Raw genomic sequence first — 21,763 nt, 5'->3', positions numbered from 1 at the left:
GGGGAGCGGGCGGGGAGGGGAGGGGGGGGTTCCCTCACCTTCCTTTGCCGCCGTTAGCACCTTAACCCCCCGGGCTGCAGCTACGAGGTGACTTCTACCAAGTACACGCGGGACATCTACAAGGAGCTGTTGATCTCGCTGGTGGCCTCGCTCTTCATGGGGTTCGGGGTCCTCTTCCTCCTGCTGTGGGTCGGGATCTACGTCTGAGCCCGGGCGGGGGAGCACCGGTGCTGGCTGGGGAACTCCTGTGGCTGTAAGTGCCCTGAGGGCCGAATGCTTGGGGTGGAAGTCATAAAATCATAGAGCTTTCTGGGTTGGTAGGGACCTTTAAGATCATCTGGCCCAACCATCAACCTAACTCTGATAAAAACCATCACTAAACCATGTCTCTAAGCACCATGTCAACCCGGCTTTTGAATCCCTCCAGGGATGGTGCCTCAACCCCTTCCCTGGGCAGCCCATTCCAATGTGCAGTAACCCTTTCTGTGTAAAAATTGTTCCTAATGTCCATTCTAAACCTCCCCTGGTGTAACTCGAGGCCATTTCCTCTTGTCCCATGGCCTGTTCCTTGAGAGAAGAGACCGACCCCCACCTCTCTACACCCTCCTTTCAGGGAGTTGGAGAGAGCAAGAAGGTCTCCCCTCAGCCTCCTCTTCTCCAGGCTGAACAACCCCAGCTCCCTCAGCCTCTCCTCACAAGACTTGTGCTCCAGACCCTTCACCAGCTCCGCTGCCCTTCTCTGGACACACTCCAGCCCCTTGTTTTGTCTTTTTTTGTGGTGAGGGGCCCAAAACTGGGCACAGCACTTGAAGTGTGGCCTCACCAGTGCCCAGCACAGGGGGACATAATGTAGCCCAGCGATGGATGATCTTCACAAAAGCCACCTTTCTTCAGGGGCAAAGTTAGGAGGTACAAAGGGCTGTGTTGTCACCCCCCTTGCAGGCTTTTTTGATTAAGTGTTGCAGCTTCTTCAAGCTGCAAAGCAGCCGTGGGGTGACTCGGGTGGGGAGTGCTCCTGTGCCCCTCTGTTCTTGGGGGGGCAGAGTTGGGGTTTGTCCCCATCCGAGGCAGGAGGAAATTGTCTGTGCTGGGTGTTGTCACTGTCCCTTCCTCTGTGGCTTTAGAGGCAGCAGAGTCTGTCCCTGGGGAACGCTGTCTCACCGACCTCCTCCATCTCCCCTCTGGTTCCAGGTGGGAAGCCCTGCAGAAAGAAGCTCTTTTTTATATTTCTTTTATACTTTGACGTCAAAGTCTGTGTCAGGCATGGACTGTGCCGCTGCCGAGCGATTGAATACAAACCAAACCTGAATAAAAACTGCCTCTGTGATGCACCCACCTTTGGACTTGTGGTTTGTCTTTTAGATACCTTTTTGGTTTTTTTTACCTGGCTTTTCCAAACCGCTTTGATACTGGCGCAAGATCCCTGTGTGACAGGATGGGCCCCCTGTTTATCCAAGATTTCCACAGCTGCGTCTGCTCACAAGCTTTTTGGTGCCACCTGGTGCAGCTCGACTGTATAAAATAAGAGCTTCTTGCTTCTTCCTTGGCTTTTATATCCCTCAACCTTCCTTACCATCCCCTGTGGCCCCTTTTCCACATAGAGTAGCCACAGGCTGGGGCTGTTCTCAGCCTGACTGGACCCTGCATGGGCACATCAGGAAATACAGAGGACACAGGGAGGTTCCTCCATCCTCTGGGAAGCAGCTTTAGAGCCCCTGAAGGAAAAGAGTGTTATTTCAGAGGAAGGGAGGAAGGCGCCGGGAGCCCATCCTTGGATACAAAGCAGTATTTATATATTTATTTATACGGGCATATTTACCTCCAGCAAAAAAAAAAAAACAAAACAAAGTCTAAATAAGCCAAACAAAAAAAAAACCAAAACAAAACCAACCAAGGTGGGGAATCCGGAGACTCAGCACTCAAATTCAGCAAAATATAAATACAAATCAGAAAGAAAGGAGGGGGGGAAAACAAAACCACGCTTGTTCCCCACCGATAAAAACCAATAATGGATAATACCTGCTAAGAAGGCAACTCTACAAACCTGCTGGCAATATACAGTGATTAAAGCTGTGGCAGCAACATTTAAACCAAACAAATTAGTGCTTTACTTTATTTTTTTCTTCTTTTTTTTTTTGTTTCTTTTTTTCTTTCCTTAATTCTTGCAGTGGTGGCGTAGTCTCTATTTACAGGCTTTAAGCTCTTAACGGGAGGAGAGAATTTGGTGAATTTGCTTTTGAAACAAACTCCAAAAAGGGCCAAACTTCAAACTTTTCGGCGAGCTGCTTGGGTTTCCAGGCTCGTCCTTCCTTCCTTCCATCCTGCCAGGAATGTCTGGAGAGATGAAGCCTCCGGTGGGCTCAGAGCTCCCTCCCTCTCACGCCGGGAAAAGGCCTGATTGTGAACTCTCTTTGTTATTGATTGGGGATGGGGGGGAAACGTGGGTTTATTTGGGGCAGCGACACCCTTTGGGGTGGGGGGATCCACGCTTAGAAACAATCCCGTGACCCTTTAATCATGGCAAAAAAATCGGAGCTCGTTCCTGCCTCGCTGCGTGGTGGAACCGGCGTACGCTTTGTGAGGGACTTCAAGATCAAAAAAAACCATACTATTTGTGATACAAGATGCTTAAAAAACGTGTTCTGAGTCCCTCTCCACGTTCGATCCCAGGGATCGCTGCCGCTCCGCTGGGAAACAGCCGCGTTTTTGCGCTTCAGGTGTTGCCTCCTCTCAATTCTTCAGCCAAGCCGCCGCTTTTGAGGCACATGTGAGGAGCCACTGGTCCCTCCTGCTGTCCCCGTAGCAGAAAAAAAGGCACTAGAGATGTTTCTGTAGCCCCTCAGGCACTTGGGTTGCCAGCGGCCCCTCGTAAAACCCCATGGCTGAGCGTCGTGGGGACATCTGAGAGGACATCACCTCCTGGGCCACCGCTGTTTCTCGGTGATTGATTGATTCCTCCCCTCCAGGAGCGGCTTTTCCTGGGGCGAGATGGACTTGTGGGTCTTGGTTGACCTCAGCCAGGTCCACCAGTGAGGAGATGGCTTGGTGGTGGTGGTGACTATGGGCTGCATTGTCACCTCTGGTCCTCACAATGCCACCCGTCACCTCTTCAGGAGGGGATTTAGCCCGGCTCAACAACGTGAGGGCAAACGGTGGGTCTGGGAAGGCCACCCCTCAGCAGAACCCACGGCGAAGACCACGTGGTCATGGCTTGCCAGAATAAGGATGTGCCAGACTGGGCCACTGATTGCCAAGTGGAGAATAAAAGCTGCCAAGAAAGTAACTTCCCAGTTTGAGCCAAAAAAATTAAAAAAAAAGCTCAGGGCAGGTGGGAAAAGAGCTGAGCGGCCTCTCCAGGAGCTACGTCGGACTCGGAGGGTTTCCTTCCCAGTTGCAGGAGAAGCAGGGAATCCTGCTGAGCCTGGAGCTGACCTGCTTGTGCGTAGCTTCTCCCAAGCCTTGGGACATCTTGCTTTCCTGCTGCCCCCCCCCAAAATCGGGTGCTCCCCCAGCTTCACTGCCCAGAACTCCCCGCTCACCTGCTGGGATCATTTAGAGCATCTCCAAGGTGTAATGAAGGCATTTGCTGCCTGTAGGCTTAGAGAGGGAATGAAAACCTCACCTTGACACCACCCTACAAATAAAAAGCCTTTGGTGACGGACACCAACTCCTGGAGATGTCCCAAGGGCTGCGGCCATGGTGCTGGGACAAGCTGAAGAGCTCCAGAGATGGGTGGCAGGAGATAAAAGTGCTCCCCAGGCTGAGAAAAAGACGTGCAGGGTCCCACGAGGTGTGGAGAGGAACCATCTCTCTCTCTCTCTGGATGAAGAAAAAAGGACTTCAGGTGTTTGCAGCTCATTTCTCCGGAGCAGCGGAGCCAGCCACGCGCTCCTCGGTGCTGGTAACAACGGGAAAGGGATCCCTGCATCTGTCTGATGGAATGGTCGGAGTCAGAAGGGACCTCAAAGGTCATCTCCACCGAAAGCAACCAAACCCAGCAGCAGGAGCCTTGATGCCGTGTCCCCAAAACCAGTTTGGTTTGAGTTGCCCACGTCCAGCGATGGGGCAAGGCCTGTTCTTCTCTGAAGCCCCTCAGGACCGGCGTTTCGCCTCTCACCACCCTTCCCCAGCCGCTGTTTCCGTGGAAAAACACCCCTCAGACACCAGGCTCTGGGGGTGGCTTGGTCTCTGGGGACACAGATGGCACCGGAGCGGGATAAGGAGGAGGATGGACTCACTGGTTGGCCAATCTGACCTGTCCCAGTTGGCTCCCACTTTGGGTTCCCACACCAGACACGTGTGGCTCAACGGGGACAGAATTGAGACCCATTTTTATACACGGCTTAAAAAAAAAATAATAAAAACTCAGTAGTTTAGCAAGTGAAGAACTTGTAACAGTAAAAATACCCCAAATACGCTCAATATAACTGCTGTCCGAGGCCGGCGGCCGCCCAGGGCCCCGCACTCGCTGCCGCTCCCCGCTTTGGGGAGAGAATCGGCCTTTTTTGGTGCCTGGTGGGGGATCCATGTGGGGATGCAGCGAAGCCACCTCACGTGTCCCCCCGCAGCAGTCCCCCTCTGCACATCTGGGCAGATGTGGGGCTAGAGAACCCACCACTGCTGCCCAATGAGAAGAAAAAAAAGGGGGTCCCACGACATTTCATGGGGTTGTTTTTTTTCCTCCCCTGGGTGGTGGCCAAGTGTCCCCACACGCGGTTTGGGCCCGGGCACTGCCTCAGCAGCATTTTTTTGGGGGGGTGGGAGGGTGGTTCTTGAGTTTATCCATGGGATAGGGTGAAAGTTAAGAGTACAGCGAGGAAGAGGAGGGGGACACACACAGACAGGGCTTAACGTCCAAGCGGCAACTTCGCTTGTTGTCCACAGAGGACAGTCCGTTGAGGGGGTGTCTCCGGTGGTGGTGGGGGTTGTGTCCCGTGGAGCGGGGAACGGCCCTGGGCCAAACTAGGAAGGACCAGCAACTCCAGTGTATGAACTTCCAGTACGTCCAGGCACGAGCTGCCCTTTCCAGGCCAAAAACTCCAGCCTTTCGCTGGTGGAAAAGGGCTCCAGTGTCGAGAGCAGTTTTCCAGTGTCGTGAGGGAACTGGTGTGGCACATCGGGGACCGGTAGGGGATGGGGCACCCCCGGCCACGTGCAGTCCAGTGTGATGCTTTCAAATCCAGTGCCGTGAAGGGAAGGAGAAGCGACGGAGGACACAAAAATGTCCCCACCCGGTAAGGGAAGGAGAGAGAGACCTTTTTGGGGTGGTGGGACACGGTGGGAGATGAGCCCAGGAGGTCCCAGCGGGGCTGTGGTGTGTCTGTAGCTCGGGTCCTACCTCCTGCTGGTGTCACCAGTCACAACCCAACCAGCTCCACGTGTGTCCCCCCACCTCCTTCCCCAGCAGCCAGGGGTGGGTAAGGTTGGGGCTGGGGGCTAGCAGAGGAGGGCGTGCAGGAGTCCTCCCCAGTGTCACCAGTCCCCCTCCTCTCTCCGACCAGAGGGCACTGGGGCTGCCGGGACACGCTCGCTCACTCACAGAGCCAGTAAAACTGGAAATAATAGTCGGTGAAAAGGTGTCCCATCTGCTCGGGGGCGGCGCTGCAGTTGGCTTGGCCCTGGGGAAAGAGTTTAGAAACAGGGGTAGGGAACTGTGCAGGAATTATGTGCTGGGGCAGATTAAAAACACTCCCTCCCCACTCCCCGTGGAGCTGTGGAGGCTCCAAAAGCCCCATGTGGCCACCAAAACTGCCACGGTCCCGTTCTGCTCAGCCCTGGGCAGGAGGAAAGATGAAGGAGCTGCTGGTACTCACAGGCTGCGCCACTCTGAAGTGGTAGGTGAACTCCCGGAAAGCCATCATCACCAGAGGCCAACGGTGTGTGGTTTCCTGGGGGAGAAAAGGGAATAGAATCACAGGGTGGCTGAGATGAGATGGGGGGCTGAGCATCAGGGGATGTTCTCCCAGGTCAGACCCGCTCTCCCTGGGACCCACACAACCCCGGAACCTCTCCAGGGTCAGGAGTAGAGAGGGGTGAGGAGGCACTTGAGGGTAAGAAGGGTCTGATGCAGGCTCTGCTCACATCAACCTGCGAAATTCCCCTGAAAGGGGTTTCATTAGGATGCTTAATGGCATCTTACAGCCTAGGGTGAGGAGGCACTTGAGGGTAAGAAGGGTCTGATGCAGGCTCTGCTCACATCAACCTGCGAAATTCCCCTGAAAGGGGTTTCATTAGGATGCTTAATGGCATCTTACAGCCTGGTCTTCCCCCCACAGCCATAGGGAGGGGGCAGGTGGGGTGATTTCCTGTGGGTGACCATGTGTATACCCCCACAGCCATAGGGAGGGGGCAGGTGGGATGATTTCCTGTGGGTGACCACAGGTCAGATTCACAGACCCCTCCCCGCTGGGGTTAAGGGATGTCGGTTCACAGACCCCTCCCTGGTGGGGTTGAGGGATGTCTGAGGGTCTTTGATGTTAAGGAGGGGGCAAGATGGGTGATTTCCTATGAGTGACCATGTGTTTCAGGTTCACAGACCCCTCCCTGGTGGGGTTGAGAGATGTTTGAGGGTCTTTGACATCAAGGAGGGGGCAGGTGGGATGTTTTCCTACTAACGACCACATGTACAAGGTTTACAGACCCCTCCATGGTGGAGCTGAGGGATGTCTGAGGGTCTCAGACGTCAAGGAGGGGGTGGGTGGGATATTTTCCTATGAGTGACCACGTGTTTTAGATTCACAGACCCCCCCATGATGGGGTTGAGGGATGTCTGGGGGTCTTTGATGTCAACCAGTGCAGAGTTTGTCTGTGTTTGGGCATGATTTCCTTCCAGCAACCCCTGTGCTGCCCCAGCTTGGCTGCCATAGTCCCTTTCTGGAGGGATGGGAGGTGCTGGGATGACACCAACGTGGATTTTCTGAGCCTGACCCTCCCTACCTGTGCGTCTGTGGCCTCGGTGGAGCCACTCGTGCCAGCAGCGTCCTGGCAGGGGTCGTTGGAGACAAGGCCACAAAGGGAGATGGAGACAGCAGAGGAGGAGCTGGGGAGAGAAGACACAGTAAGAGGCTGGGAAGGGGAACAGCTTCCACCATCTCCTCCCCAGCTAAAGGAGGAGACACGGTGACCACCAGGAACAGTATCCAGCCGTATCCACCCCCTTTCAGGGATCCCAAAATGCCCACGAGCTGAGCCCTGACCACTCACTTCATCTCCAGGGTCAGGTTGGTGTTGGCTGCTGTCAGCTGGTTGATGGGGATGCGGTAGGTGAAGTTCCCAGTCCTGGGGAGACAGAGAGAGCATTAGACCTCCTTCCAGCAGCTGTGAGAGGACCCAAAGTCTCCGTTGGGCCGAGAACTCAGAGAGGAGGAACCTCCAAAGAATGAGCTGGTGGCCAAATGCCATCCTCCTGTCAATCTGCCCAAGGAGCAGCAGGGGCTGACGTGGGGAGATGGCAGAAAATGGCCCCAAAACTCCAGGAACGGGCCATCTGTTGCTTCCCCTGGCAGCTGGCCTTGTCCCACTCACCTGCAGGCGTCGGTGGCCGCGCAGTGCTGGGACTGGATGGCCATATTGACCTCCGTGATGCGGATGGAGCGCAGCACCGGGCTCGGCCCTGCGGGTGGGAAAAGACTCCATTTAGGGACAGCAAAGGGTGGTGGAGTCTCCATCTCTGGAGACATTCAAAACCTGCCCGGCTATGCTCCTGCGCAACCTGCTCTAGGAGAACCTGCTTTGGCTGGGGGGTTGGACTAGATGATCTCCAGAGGTCCCTTCCAACCCCATGTGATTCTGTGAGAGGGCCTGGAAGGGGATGCCTGGCACTGGGGCAGCCTTTCCTCATCACCCTGTCATCAGAGATGGCTGTAAGACCACGCTAACACCTTGTCCAGGTGCGGGGAGCCAGGAGAAGGGATGCCCCAGGCTATTCCAAGGGCTGGTCATCGATGTTCCTTTCTCTGTGCTCTTGGAACAACTGAATCTGTGCATTTCTTCCTCTAGGTCTGACTGAGGAAGGTGAGATGGGGGTAAGAACCAGCCTTTCCTCATCACCCTGTCATCAGAGATGGCTGTAAGACCACGCTAACACCTTGTCCAGGTGCGGGGAGCCAGGAGAAGGGATGCCCTGGGCTATTCCAAGGGCTGGTCATTGATGTTCCTTTCTCTTTGCTCTTGGAACAACTGAATCCGTACATTTCTTCATCTAGGTCTGACTGAGGAAGCCGAGATGGGGGTAAGGATGGAGATGCTGGTGTGGTAGCCTCAGAAGGGAACTAGCCACTGGCAAATATGGCCAGAAATGAGGGATGGAAAGCAGCACGGGGGAGGAAAGGCAGGGCTAGGAGGTTGAATCTCTGCACTGGGAGAGTGAAACCGTTCAAAAGGAAGCAGTCTTCGAGAAATAAGGAGTTAAAATGTAAGCTGGGTTCCTTCTTTAAATCCCCTATCTCCCAACAAGGTCGACAACACTGTTTTGCTGCTTCAAGACATCATTGTGCTGGTCTCAGGACTACTCCCTACATTCCTGCCTTCCTCTCTTGATGGGCAACAAGCTGCAGGATGGGGACATGGTGACAGCTGTGACCCAAGCTGGTGGAGGAAACCCCGAGGAGAGGACCACGGTGCCCACGACAGGGATGGAAAAAAGCTTGGGGAGGAACCACCTACCATCCGTGCCGGGGTCCTGGGTGCGGGGCCACTCGCTCAGCGGCTGCTTGAGGCTGCGCTGCTGCCGGCTCTGCCCCAGCGGGGAGTTGCTGCGGGAGAGCGAGAGGTTGGAGATGTACTTGGATTTGCCCTGGAGGTGGGAGAAGGGGGAGGAGGGGCTGGCATTGGGGCTGCCGAAGCTCTGAGACCTGTCAGGCGTCTTTGGCCACTTGGCGTAGGAGGCGGCCGCTTTCCCCGTGATGCCCCTGGATTTGGCTTTGATATTTGTCACCGGCAGGAGGGAGGTCTGGCTTTGGTCTGGGGAGAAAAGGGAGAGAAAAGGTTGTGCTGGGAGGCAGAGAGAGGCCAAACGCAGAGAGAACAGCTCTGGGTTTGTCCTGTCCCCACGTCACCCCCCTCCGTGAGCAGCTGGGGCTTCCCAGCCTTGGTGCCTGCAGGGAATGGTTGGATCCTCGCAGCAAAGGGACACTGGAGCAGGCTGTGGGGACAAAGAGGGGACACTTTGGGATGCTCAAGTAGGGCACAGTGTCTAAGGCAAGGTTAAGGCAAGGCCCCAGGGGGGTTACGGCTCCACAGTGACCACCCGAGGGGCTGTTCCTCCTGCAACAGTGATGATGATGGAGCAAGAGGGCTTGCCAAAGCCCAGTGTGGGCAACCGAGAGGCAGCACTTGCCTGTCACAGTCCTGCTCAAAGCAAACAGAGGAATGAGGCCAGACTGCAAGGGCTGGTGGCTCGGGCATGATGGCCACCCCAGCGCAGCATTAAGGCAAGGCCCCAGGGGGGTTACGGCTCCGCAGTGACCACCCAAGGGGCTGTTCCTCCTGAAACGGTGATGATGATGGAGCAAGAGGGCTTGCCAAAGCCCAACCGAGAGGCAGCACCTGCCTGTCACAGCCCTGCTCAAAGCAAACAGAGGTCCCTTCCAACCCAAACCATTGTATAGTTCTATGATCTCATGATTGTTGGCAGCTTCAGAGACCTTCCCTTTACCCTCATCAGAGCAATCACAGATGTCTGACCCACAGCCACGTGGTTCCTCAGCCCAGTGGGTGCGGATGACAGCAGGGACATTCTGAAGGACAGGCTTCTTGTCCTTCTCAGAACACCCAGAGGTAAGACACAGAGCTGTGGTTATCAGGTGATGCAACGGTGAGACAGACCTTGGGACTCTGGATGAGGGAGGGGAGCCATAGGAGGAGGGGGAAGGGTTTGACACTGAAAGAGGGGAGATGGAGCTGAGATGTGGGGAAGAACTTGTTTGGTGTGAGGGTGGTGAGAGCCTGGCCCAGGTTGCTCCGAGAAGCTGTGGCTGCCTCATCCCTGGAAGGGTTCAAGGCCAGGTTGGAGGGGGCTTTGAAGCAACCTGGTGTGGTGGGAGATGTCCCCCCATCATGGAACTGGATGATCTGTAAGGTCCCTTCCAACCCAAACCATTCTATGGCTCTATGATCTCATGACTTCTTGTTGGCAGCTCCAGACACCTTCCCTTTACCCTCATCAGAGCAATCACAGATGTCTGACCCACAGCCACGTGGTTCCTCAGCCCAGTGGTCCTGCTTTGCCCAGGCAGTGGGTGTGGAGGACAGCGGGGACATTCTGAAGGACAGGCTTCTTGTCCTTCTCAGAATGCCCAGAGGTAAGACACGGAGCTGGGGATATCGGGTGATGCAACAGTGAGACAGACCTCGGTGTTGTCCCACCACCTCCTGGGCTGCTACCCACCTGTACGATTAGTGGCATGAGTGGGGCTGGTCTCAGAGGGGGTGATGGAGGAGACATTGGTGGGAGCAGGAGAGCAGCAGGTGGAGAAACATGGTGGGTTGAAGCAGGCCAGCACGCTGGGACCAGGGGAGCCAACATCCAAGTCACGCGTCTTCTCTGGAACTGCCGGGCAAAAAGAGGGACATGAGGAGTAAGTCAAGGGGAGAAGCGTCCAAGAGGAGCATCACCATGTCCCCCCAACTGGGGTTGTTCAGCCTGAAGAAAAGGAGGCTGAGGGGAGACCTTCTCGCTCTCTCCAACTTCCTGAAAGGTGGGTGTAGCCAGGGGGGGTCGGTCTCTTCTCCCAAGTCACAGGTGATGGGACAAGAGGAAATGGCCTCAAGATGCACCAGGGGAGGTTTAGGATGGATATTAGGAAAAGTTTCTTCAACAAAAGGGATACCAAACACTGGAACAGGCTGCCCAGGGCAGTGGTGGAATCACCATCCCTGGAGGTATTTAAAAGCCGGACAGCCAACTCCCTGAAAGGAGGGTGTAGCTGGGGGGGGTCGGTCTCTTCTCCCAGGTGAGAGGAAATGGCCTCAAGATGCACCAGGGGAGGTTTAGGATGGATATTAGGAAAAGTTTCTTCAACAAAAGGGATACCAAACACTGGAACAGGCTGCCCAGGGCAGTGGTGGAATCACCATCCCTGGAGGTATTTAAAAGCCGGACAGATGTGTTGCTGAGGGACATGGGTTGGTGGTGGGTTTAGGGTTGATGGTTGGACTTGATGATCTTAAAAGGTCTCTTCCAACCCAGACAATTCCATGATTCCACAAAACCAGAGCCCCAGGACCTCCCAGAATGAAGACAGTCCTCTCAGCAATCCCCTGGCACTGGGAGCAGCCACATTCATCACCCTGCACCCCAACCCATCATCATGGGCATCTGCGTCCCCTGCCCCACTGCCACCTACCCTGGTGTGTGGGGGTCCTGACGCTGGCTCCCTCCGATGCAGCTGTGGATCGCACCATCTGTGTCTTGTCAAAGTTCTGGCTTGACCTGAAATGCAGGAAAATACAGTGAAAACCTCCACCACGGGGTAGGACAGTGGTGTCACTTGTAGGTGAAGAGAGAAGCAGCTGTAGCAACGAGTGGGGTGACGGGATCAGGAACATGGAGCAAGATTGCACCAGGGGAGGTTTAGGATGGATATTAGGAAAAGTTTCTTCAACAAAAGGGATACTGGATCGCACCATCTGTGTCTTGTCAAAGTTCTGGCTTGACCTGAAATGCAGGAAAATACAGTGAAAACCTCCACCACGGGGTAGGACAGTGGTGTCACTTGTAGGTGAAGAGAGAAGCAGCTGTAGCAACGAGTGGGGTGACGGGATCAGGAACATGGAGCAAGAGCAGACATGGAGAGCGCAAGGGTGAGGAGGAGCAGAGACTGGAGTGACGTGGGAAAGGAGAGGCAGGAGAGGCACGGGGACAGCAAGGAGAGGTAGGAAATCATGGAATCAAGTGGTGGTGGGTTTAGGGTTGATGGTTGGACTTGATGATCTTAAAAGGTCTCTTCCAACCCAGACAATTCCATGATTCCGCAAAACCAGAGCCCCAGCACCTCCCAGCATAAAGACAGTCCTCTCAGCAATCCCCTGGCACTGGGAGCAGCCACATTCATCACCCTGCACCCCAACCCATCATCACGGGCATCTGCCAGGTCCCCTGCCCTGCTGCCACCTACCCTGGTGTGTGGGGGTCCTGACGCTGGCTCCTTCCGACGCAGCTGTGGATCGCACCATCTGCGTCTTGTCAAAGTTCTGGCTTGACCTGAAATGCAGGAAAATACAGTGAAAACCTCCACCACAGGGCAGGACAGTGGTGTCGCTTGTAGGTGAAGAGAGAAGCGGCTGTAGCAACGAGTGGGGTGATGGGATCAGGCACATGGAGCAAGAACAGACATGGAGAGTGCAAGGATGAGGAGGAGCAGAGAGTAGAGTGATATGGGGAAGGAGAGGCAGGAGAGAGGCAGGTGAGGCATGGGGACAGCGAGGAGAGGTAGGAAATCATGGCATCAAGGAATGGTTTGGGTTGAATAAACCTTAAAGACCATCCAGTTCCATGATGGGAGGACACCTCCCACCAGACCAGGTTGCTCCAAGCCCCCTCCAACCTGCCCTTGAACCCCTCCAGGGATGGGGCAGCCACAGTTTCTTGCGGCAACCTGGGCCAGGCTCTCACCACCCTCACACCAAACAAGTTTCCCCACATCTCAGCTCCATCTCCCCTCTTTCAGTGTCAAAAACCCTTCCCCCTCCTCCTGTGGCTCCCCTCCCTCATCCAGAGTCCCTCCCCAGCTTTCCTGGAGCCCCTTTAGGAAATGCCACCGCAGATCATGTGGCAGCCCCACATCTGTCAGGGACAAGTGCCAGCTGGTTCAGAGGACACCAGTGATGCTCAATGGGGAACAAGGGTCTCCTCAATGGACTTGTTTGCCAACAGTGATCTCTGGGGTGGATTTATGTGCTCAGGTCTCAAGACATTAGTCTGTAACTGGCTCCAAACACCCACCATTCCCTCACGAAGGTGTCCCTTATCTCTTGGAGACAGACTGTTCCTCACCTTGTTTTTCAGAAACACACACAATCCCACCCAGATTCACCCCATGCAACTTCAGATGTTTCACTGAAGCTACCAAGACCTGAGCTGAGGACACCACAGGCATCTCCTGAGGGGAAGGCATGCTGCCACCTACCCTGGTGTGTGGGGGTCCTGACGCTGGCTCCTTCCGACGCAGCTGTGGATCGCACCATCTGCGTCTTGTCAAAGTTCTGGCTTGACCTGAAATGCAGGAAAATACAGTGAAAACCTCCACCACAGGGCAGGACAGTGGTGTCGCTTGTAGGTGAAGAGAGAAGCGGCTGTAGCAACGAGTGGGGTGATGGGATCAGGCACATGGAGCAAGAACAGACATGGAGAGTGCAAGGATGAGGAGGAGCAGAGAGTAGAGTGATATGGGGAAGGAGAGGCAGGAGAGAGGCAGGTGAGGCATGGGGACAGCGAGGAGAGGTAGGAAATCATGGCATCAAGGAATGGTTTGGGTTGAATAAACCTTAAAGACCATCCAGTTCCATGATGGGAGGACACCTCCCACCAGACCAGGTTGCTCCAAGCCCCCTCCAACCTGCCCTTGAACCCCTCCAGGGATGGGGCAGCCACAGTTTCTTGCGGCAACCTGGGCCAGGCTCTCACCACCCTCACACCAAACAAGTTTCCCCACATCTCAGCTCCATCTCCCCTCTTTCAGTGTCAAAAACCCTTCCCCCTCCTCCTGTGGCTCCCCTCCCTCATCCAGAGTCCCTCCCCAGCTTTCCTGGAGCCCCTTTAGGAAATGCCACCGCAGATCATGTGGCAGCCCCACATCTGTCAGGGACAAGTGCCAGCTGGTTCAGAGGACACCAGTGATGCTCAATGGGGAACAAGGGTCTCCTCAATGGACTTGTTTGCCAACAGTGATCTCTGGGGTGGATTTATGTGCTCAGGTCTCAAGACATTAGTCTGTAACTGGCTCCAAACACCCACCATTCCCTCACGAAGGTGTCCCTTATCTCTTGGAGACAGACTGTTCCTCACCTTGTTTTTCAGAAACACACACAATCCCACCCAGATTCACCCCATGCAACTTCAGATGTTTCACTGAAGCTACCAAGACCTGAGCTGAGGACACCACAGGCATCTCCCGAGGGGAAGGCAGATGTGAAAGGGGAGGAACTGCCGCCTCGTGCTGATTTTTTCTCCCATGTCTGCACAAAGACCCAGGGCAACATCACTTCTGGGCACCAGCTACCTCCTACAGAGCTATGGGTTAAATCAAAGCTAGCCCCTTTAGGAAATGCCACCGCAGATCATGTGGCAGCCCCACATCTGTCAGGGACAAGTGCCAGCTGGTTCAGAGGACACCAGTGATGCTCAATGGGGAACAAGGGTCTCCTCAATGGACTTGTTTGCCAACAGTGATCTCTGGGGTGGATTTATGTGCTCAGGTCTCAAGACATTAGTCTGTAACTGGCTCCAAACACCCACCATTCCCTCAGGAAGGTGCCTCTTACCTCTTCCCAGCTTTCCTGGAGCCCCTTTAGGAAATGCCACCACAGATCATGTGGCAGCCCCACATCTGTCAGGGACAAGTGCCAGCTGGTTCAGAGGACACCAGTGATGCTCAATGGGGAACAAGGGTCTCCTCAATGGACTTGTTTGCCAACAGTGATCTCTGGGGTGGATTTATGTGCTCAGGTCTCAAGACATTAGTCTGTAACTGGCTCCAAACACCCACCATTCCCTCACGAAGGTGTCCCTTATCTCTTGGAGACAGACTGTTCCTCACCTTGTTTTTCAGAAACACACACAATCCCACCCAGATTCACCCCATGCAACTTCAGATGTTTCACTGAAGCTACCAAGACCTGAGCTGAGGACACCACAGGCATCTCCCGAGGGGAAGGCAGATGTGAAAGGGGAGGAACTGCCGCCTCGTGCTGATTTTTTCTCCCATGTCTGCACAAAGACCCAGGGCAACATCACTTCTGGGCACCAGCTACCTCCTACAGAGCTATGGGTTAAATCAAAGCTCTTCCCTTCATGCACTGAAGCTGTCCACTGAGCAGAAATCTAGAACAAAGTTGTTCTAGATCTTACCTGTCCAGACCCTGCCCAGGCACAGGAACACTTCTTTTACCCGTCCCACGTTTTGCCTGTCCTGCCTCCACGTCTCTTGCCTGTCCCCTTGGTGCTGCTCAAGGTTTCTCAAAGATAAACGGAGCTTTCTCTCATTTAAAGGAGACAAAATACCACTTGTCACCTGCCAAGACTTATCTTCTTTCTTTTTTTGCTGGTGAAAGGACACGCAACGCCAGACTCCCGGAGGGACCGTGGGCACCAACTAACCTTCATCCCAGCCCCAAACCTGCCCCCATCCCTCGTGTTCCTCCACTGCCTCGTCAACACTCCCCACGAGTGGGTTCATCTTGTGTCCCACAAGCAATTCCTTTTTTAATCGCTTCCTGTGAAACACTCTGATGTGGAATTCTTAAAAGAACAAAAATAATCGTGCTTTCCACTCCTCTTTATGCCATTTTTTGCCCAAAGGGTGCTGATGGACAGGTAGGGCTTGTTTTCCTGTCAAGGGAATTATTTTGCAGCAGCCCAGCAGATCCTATTAACTGAGGTGCTTTACTGGTCTGCCCCTAACGAGTAACTCTCTCACCTCTCCCTGTCTCAGCACGTTTCCAAACATTCCCAGCGGTGATGGCTCATAAAAAGAAATAATTCAGTTTTTTTTTCTGTCCCGTACTTGAGAGTGACCCTCCACAACAAAGCTGCTGACATAAGAAGTGAGGGTTGTAATAGCTTTTTGGCTAATTCTTCAAAGTCTTCACCCTTTTTCCACTTTTCCCTCTGCTCCTATCACACTGTCTGCTCCTGCTCTACCTGTAGTGTGAGATTTCTTTATTTAGCCTTTGACTAATTGGTTCTTCCATCTCCTAACCCTAATTTCCCCTTCCCGACAGGGTCCATAATCCCTCCTGAAGTCCCACGTGCCGATGTATATTCCTATCCCTTCCTTTGCTTTCCGTTTTGCTCAAGGTTCTTGGTCTTCTGAGGTGCAGATGGAAGAAAGAAGAGGATTTGAGAGAAAGGGGATGCAGCAATTAAACAAGAGTATAATGAAAGAGTCACATACCGTGGACACAGAGCGACTGGGACCCCGGGACCCCTGTGCCGAAAGAGGGCCAGGAGACAGGCAGTGGGCACAGCAAAAGAGCTACGGGACGGTGAAGGGAGAGGGGAAGAAAAGGCAAGTTGGGAGAAGATGAGGAGGACAAGGACAGGGAGGGGATGAAAGAGGACATGGAAGACCATGGACATGAAAAGACGAGAATCGGGAAAATTAAAGATGAAGTGGAAAGGAAATAGGTTGGATGAGAGATGGAACCGGAACAGGAGGGAGAGAAATAGGACAGGGAGAGGAGAGAGAGAGAAAAAGAGACTCATTATTGGGTTCATGGGAGCTTCCAGAGGAGTGAAATTGCCAAAACCAAAGGTCCAGCACGAGTTGCTGGGCTGGGGCCGTTCCCCCAATGCTCTCTCCACACCAAGGATGCTGCTTGCTGAGGAAAACTCTTCCCTGGCACAGACTGGTCCAGCCCCACTGCAGTCAGTGGGATGGTGCTGGTTTAGTCCAGCTGAAAGAGGCACCCAAAGAACACTCAGACCAGCCATGCGTGGACACGTGAGCAGCCAAACAGCAGAGTATTCTCTTTTTCTTCTCCGTTCCTCACTTCTTCCTCCAGATAATTATCCAATTTAACCAACATCAGACTTGGATGTGTGGAGGTGTTACAGCCTGACTCAATGGAATCACACTCAACAACCCCAAAGTGGCAGCTTTTTTGCCCTTCAGACTCCCCTCAGTCACGACATCCCACCCGCCGAGCCCAGAAGGACCTACCCATCGATATCCACGAGGTCCTCTTCACTGCGCAAGCTCAGCACGTAGAGGGTGGACATGGACACCACGCTGGAAAGGGAGAGAGACAGGCTGAGGACGGGCACGGGGCAAGGTTCTGATATCATGGTTTTGATATCAAGGTTCTAATCTCCTTCCAAGGGGATTTCAGTCCAGGAAAGAAGCCATAGGGGCACAAGCCCCTTGCTGACCACCCCATGGATGGCCTGGGCCAAACCCATGAGGTGGAGAGAGTGGACAAGGGGCTGCCCAGGGAGTGAGGTCTCACCTGAAGGCCATGATGATGACCAGGGCGATGATGGTGCCCTGCAGGAAGCGTTGGCTGATGCAGGCCTGTTCCGGGACAACTGACGGAGACTGCAAGAAAAGAACCTCAAGATCAGCTCAGGGTTCCTTCCCGCTCTGGTCCTTGTAGAGATCCCACCCAGCCCTTCACAGTTTGCTCTGCTGCAAGCCCTGAACTCCCCCAGAGCAGAAGCCATATCACGCCTTCATCAGGCATAGAACAGTTTGGGTTGGAAGGGACCATAAAGATCATCAAAGTTCCAACCCCAAAAATGGTTGGAACTGTTCAAAATGCATGGACAAAAAGGAAGGAGAAACCATGGAAATGGGAGCAGGCAGGGTGTCTCAAGACCTCCAGTTCTTAGAAACGCCACCTTTCCCCACTTTGGGAGGGTCCCTTACCTTGCTGGCTACTTTGTGGGGTCTCTTTTTGTGGGGCATGCTTCCTGCGCGGCTGAACTGGCTCCCCGTTTGGCTGCAAGGAGAAAAGGAGGAACGGAACTGAGCTGTGGTGGGACACCATGCAAAGAGATTCCCAGGGAAAAAAGGGGTTCTCCAGGAGGGGAGACATCTCTGCGTGGCACGACAGTCACAAACCCTGGTCACTTTGCTGGCCCATTGCCCAGACAGCTTGAATGCTGCCTCAAAACCAGGGTCAGTAATGATGGTTTTGGAAGCGTGAGAAGCTCTTTGCCCCAAGAATGCCACTCTAGGGAAACCTGGAGACAATTTCACACTGGGTTTTTTTGGGCTGGTCTAAGAGCAGGTTTCTGGTCTGTGAATGCCAGACCTGTCTCACCATTAGCTTCTTGAACCTACCCCAGGCCAACTGACAACAGCCAACACCCCACCAATGCTCCTCATCTCCCCTTTCCCAAACCAAGCTGTCACTCGGCGCTCCCTGGTCTCCAAAGGAGACATCCCTTCTGGGGAACCTGTCTCACCATTAGCTTCTTGAACCTACCCCAGGCCAACTGACAACAGCCAACACCCCACCAATGCTCCTCATCTCCCTTTCCCAAACCAAGCTGTCACTTGAGGCTTCCTGGTCTCCAAAGGAGACATCCCGTCTGGCTCTCCTGCCCTCAGCATGGCCCTACCTGAAGGCCCCAGAGCTCACGGTTGACTTCATGCTGTCCAGCCGCTTGAGCTTGGCCAGTTTGTGACTCCATCTCTCCAGCTCATCGATGCGGGTCTCCAGGTTGTCCGTCAGTTTGCACAGCTCCTTCACGGCCCCCACGTTCTCCATGAAGATGCGCTCCTGCCAGGGAACAAGGTTGGGAGTCTGAGTGGCCTGACAGGTGGAGGAACTCCTGCTCCTGTGGATCTGGCCACCCTGACTGCTCTCCCATGCCCTGCCCCAGGGAAAAGGGGACACAACGCCCAGCTCTGGGGGTAGAGAATCACCCAACATGGCACACCTACAGCCCCTGGATGCAAGAACGAGAGATGTCCTCTTCAAAGCCAACCAAAACAACAAATGTTGGTGCAGGATCCCTGAGGTCTCCTGCTGGTGCTAATCCAGTCTTCCTCAGTCACAATGGACAGACTCAAAGTCCCCATCTTCATCAGGAGCCCATGTGAGCCATGCTCCTCATCTGTCCCTTCTCTGCCCTTCCCCGGCCCCTGCTGGAGTTATTCTACAGTATTATCCAACAGAGTTGATCCAATGAAGAGCCCAAACCCAGGAGCCTCCGGAGAGCAACCTTCCTCCTGCAGCCCCTCTGGTGAAGGCAGAAAGATCTAGCACAAGCATCTGCTTCCAGCACAACTGCAGCCCCATCCCACTCCTGCTCCTCATCCACCCTCGGGTTCTGCCCCTCCACTTCTGGACACCTTCCACCTCCCACCAGACCAGGTTGCTCCAAGCACCCTCCAACCTGCCCTTGAACCCTTCCAGGGATGGGGCAGCCACAGCTTCTCGGGGCAACCTGGGCCAGGCTCTCACCACCCTCACACCAAACAAGTTCTTCCCCACATCTCAGCTCCATCTCCCCTCTTTCAGTGTCAAACCCTTCCCCCTTGTCCTGTCACTACATGCCCTTGTAAAATGTTCCTCTCCAGCTTTCAAAGGTCACCCTCACAGCTACTCCCAGCTGGTGAGGAAACTGCAGGGATCCACAGAGGAGAAACAAGGGACTAAGGTCAGTCCTGGCCGTTCCTGTTCTGGACAGGGCGATGCAGGAGAGAGCTGGAAGCTTTGAGAGGTTGTCCCCTTGATGTGTGCTACAGAAGGCTGTCCCCTCGATGTCCCAGAGCAGCAAAGAAGCTGCCACGGGTTACAGAGAGGTCAGGCACCCAGGTGCTCTGTGTTATCTTGACATAACCACCTTATCTTATCCAGAAAGGAGAGATTATGACTAAGGGCCTCCCTACAGGAGGCTGCCAACAAGGAGCCCTTCCCCGAGGGAGATGCTGCCAACTTTCACCCACGCCAGGCTAGCTCCTCCCTGCTGATGTCCACCATCCACCCAGGGCTGATCCTGACATCTGAAAGACCAGCCAGCTCTGAAACTCATACGGGTGGTGGCAGCCTAGAAGCATTTCCCAGCCATCCCAGTTTCCCTCTTCCATTTCCAGCTCCACAACTCCCTTGAGTTCAACAGCCTCCCTGGCTGCCACCAACCTTGTTCACCACCAGGAAGTTCTCAAGGGTCTTCCCATTGGAAAAGACCAGGTCCCCGGTGTCCTTCACAGCCTCGGGGAGGATCTCCTTTACCTCCTGAGCAATGACGCCTGCAGGGAAACAGCACAGTTGGGTTGAGGTGGTCTGGGAAGGGCTCCTCCTGCCACAGCTCCTTCTCTGGTCCACATGGTCGTTGGAAGGAACCCTGTAATGGCCCCGGGCAGCCCATACAGGCTCAGTAAAGGCTGTTGAGACAAGGCTTGTTCCCAAATTGAATGGACAAGGGTCTTTGCATCACCCTGCTGTAGCTGCACCTCCGGAGAGACCTGGACACCTGGAGAAACCTCATCACAGAAGCCCTGTAAGTCACCTGTGGGAAGCACCATCTTCTCTCCCGCTCACTAAAGAGGGAATTTCATTAAACGCCTGAACTTCAGGTGTTAGGAAGCCCTCTCCCTCCTACCCCATGCCTGGGGGGCTCCTACCCCTACCCTTCTGCCAGGGCAGAGCTGGGTACAGCCACCAGGAAGGGCAGTGCTTGGCCCCACCAACAAAATGCTGCTATAGGTGGCAGAACATGAGGTCCAGCACTGCAGATGGAAGAATGTGGTGTGATGCAGGGCCCATACCTGTCTCCGAGGTGTTGTCAATGCCCACCGTGGCTGCAAACTCGGGCTTGTAGTTGTAGTGGACCAGCCGCATACGGGAGATCCTCTTCAGCTGCTCCGTGGTGTCCACCTGAGGCAAAACAGACACACGCAACTCCTAAGTGGGGTGTTGCTCTTGAAGTTCCCCTAAACTCCGAGCAGCAAAACCCACCATGGCTCATGGTAGTACCTTTGCGAGGCAGCACGTCATGAGACAAGCCCTGACCCTCCTCAGACCAGCCCTTAGGACAAACAGCATTTGTACTGGGGTTGATCTCCAGTTCTTGTCACTTGGACACGCTCCTGGGGCAGTGAAGCCAGGAGAAGACCATGGCACAACCAGATACCAGGAAGTTCTCACAAATATGAGATGTGATTGTACCCCGTTTTTCTCGATGGGCACATCCAGCTGAGAGGACTTCAGAGCAGAGCTGAGCCTCCCACCCAGGCTTGGGTGAACCCCAGGGTCCTATCTGATATATTCACTTGGTTCCAGGTTTGTCGCTTCTGCTTTTGCTAGTTCTGGCCAACACTGGAAGAGTCAATATTCCCTAAGACACGGTGGAGAAGCTGTCTTTGGGACAGACAGACTCCTAAGGCACTTCCCATCTGACCAAGAGGAGCTCAGGTTGCCCATCAGTGGCTGGAACAGGCTCACAAGGACACTCAAACTTTCCGTGGTTGCCCTTCAGACTCCTCATCACCCCAAACCCACCCTGGTTTGTCTGGCTCTCACCTCCTGGATGTCCTCCTTCACACGGGCATCTGAAGGGTGCATCAGCGACCCCATGACCTTCACATTGCCATGGACCACCAGGGCTTCATCGGGGCGGTCCGTGTTGATGCCAACCCGGCCGTGGTGAAAAACGGTGTCGGGGAGCTGCGCTCGCTGCCAGAGCACGTCACTGTCGCTCTCAAACTGGCCAGGGTTGGAGGCCTGTGGAGAGACAGGAAAGTGGGGGCTGAAAAGCAGCAGCAGCAAACCCAGGGTGAGAAACACCATAGTACTGCTGGGCAAAGACTCTCTGAGGTGTAGAGGGAGATGTCAGGAGACCCCCACAGACCCATGCCTCCATGCCCGTTGCAGAGGGACTGTAGAGCAGGGGAGGTCATGACCAACAGGTGGACACCAGAAAGCCCCGAGCTTCTGTGGTGGCCTGAAAAGGGCCTCACCACCCTCACAGTGAAGAATTTCTCCCTGAGATCTCATCTCCATCTCCCCTTTTTCAGTGTCAAACCCTTCCCCCTCCTCCTAGGCTCCCCTCCCTCATCCAGAGTCCCTCCCCAGCTTTCCTGGAGCCCCTTG

General features: G+C 54.5%; 2 protein-coding genes across 2 annotated transcripts in view; one reads left to right on the top strand and one right to left on the bottom strand.

Moving 5' to 3' along the window:
- The window catches only part of TMEM258 (transmembrane protein 258), a 1,912-nt gene extending 581 nt beyond the window's left edge, over window positions 1–1,331 (top strand). Inside the window, exons 2-4 of the mRNA XM_014948858.1 lie at window positions 1–5; window positions 81–253; window positions 1,192–1,331. The exon at window positions 1–5 is cut by the window's left edge and continues 108 nt beyond it. Of these exons, the coding sequence (XP_014804344.1) occupies window positions 1–5; window positions 81–207 (132 nt within the window). The 3' untranslated portion in view covers window positions 208–253; window positions 1,192–1,331. The remainder of the gene's footprint in view (window positions 6–80; window positions 254–1,191) is intronic.
- Window positions 1,332–1,477: 146 nt separating this feature from the next.
- MYRF (myelin regulatory factor) overlaps window positions 1,478–21,763 on the bottom strand; it is a 57,727-nt gene continuing 37,441 nt past the window's right edge. Inside the window, 17 exon segments of the mRNA XM_014948765.1 lie at window positions 1,478–5,619; window positions 5,815–5,889; window positions 6,938–7,040; window positions 7,205–7,279; window positions 7,526–7,613; window positions 8,666–8,962; window positions 10,389–10,550; window positions 12,118–12,333; window positions 13,129–13,214; window positions 16,114–16,194; window positions 16,882–16,950; window positions 17,168–17,256; window positions 17,587–17,659; window positions 18,285–18,445; window positions 19,811–19,920; window positions 20,440–20,548; window positions 21,194–21,394. Coding sequence (XP_014804251.1) covers window positions 5,533–5,619; window positions 5,815–5,889; window positions 6,938–7,040; window positions 7,205–7,279; window positions 7,526–7,613; window positions 8,666–8,962; window positions 10,389–10,550; window positions 12,118–12,333; window positions 13,129–13,214; window positions 16,114–16,194; window positions 16,882–16,950; window positions 17,168–17,256; window positions 17,587–17,659; window positions 18,285–18,445; window positions 19,811–19,920; window positions 20,440–20,548; window positions 21,194–21,394 — 2,082 coding nt within the window. The 3' untranslated portion in view covers window positions 1,478–5,532.

Source organism: Calidris pugnax, unplaced genomic scaffold (assembly GCF_001431845.1).
Source record: "Calidris pugnax isolate Ruff unplaced genomic scaffold, ASM143184v1 scaffold107, whole genome shotgun sequence".
In the NCBI taxonomy this organism is placed as follows: Eukaryota; Metazoa; Chordata; class Aves; order Charadriiformes; family Scolopacidae; genus Calidris; species Calidris pugnax.
The sequence above is the reverse complement of the archived record's forward strand: the minus strand, read 5'-3'. Positions and strand labels throughout refer to the sequence as shown.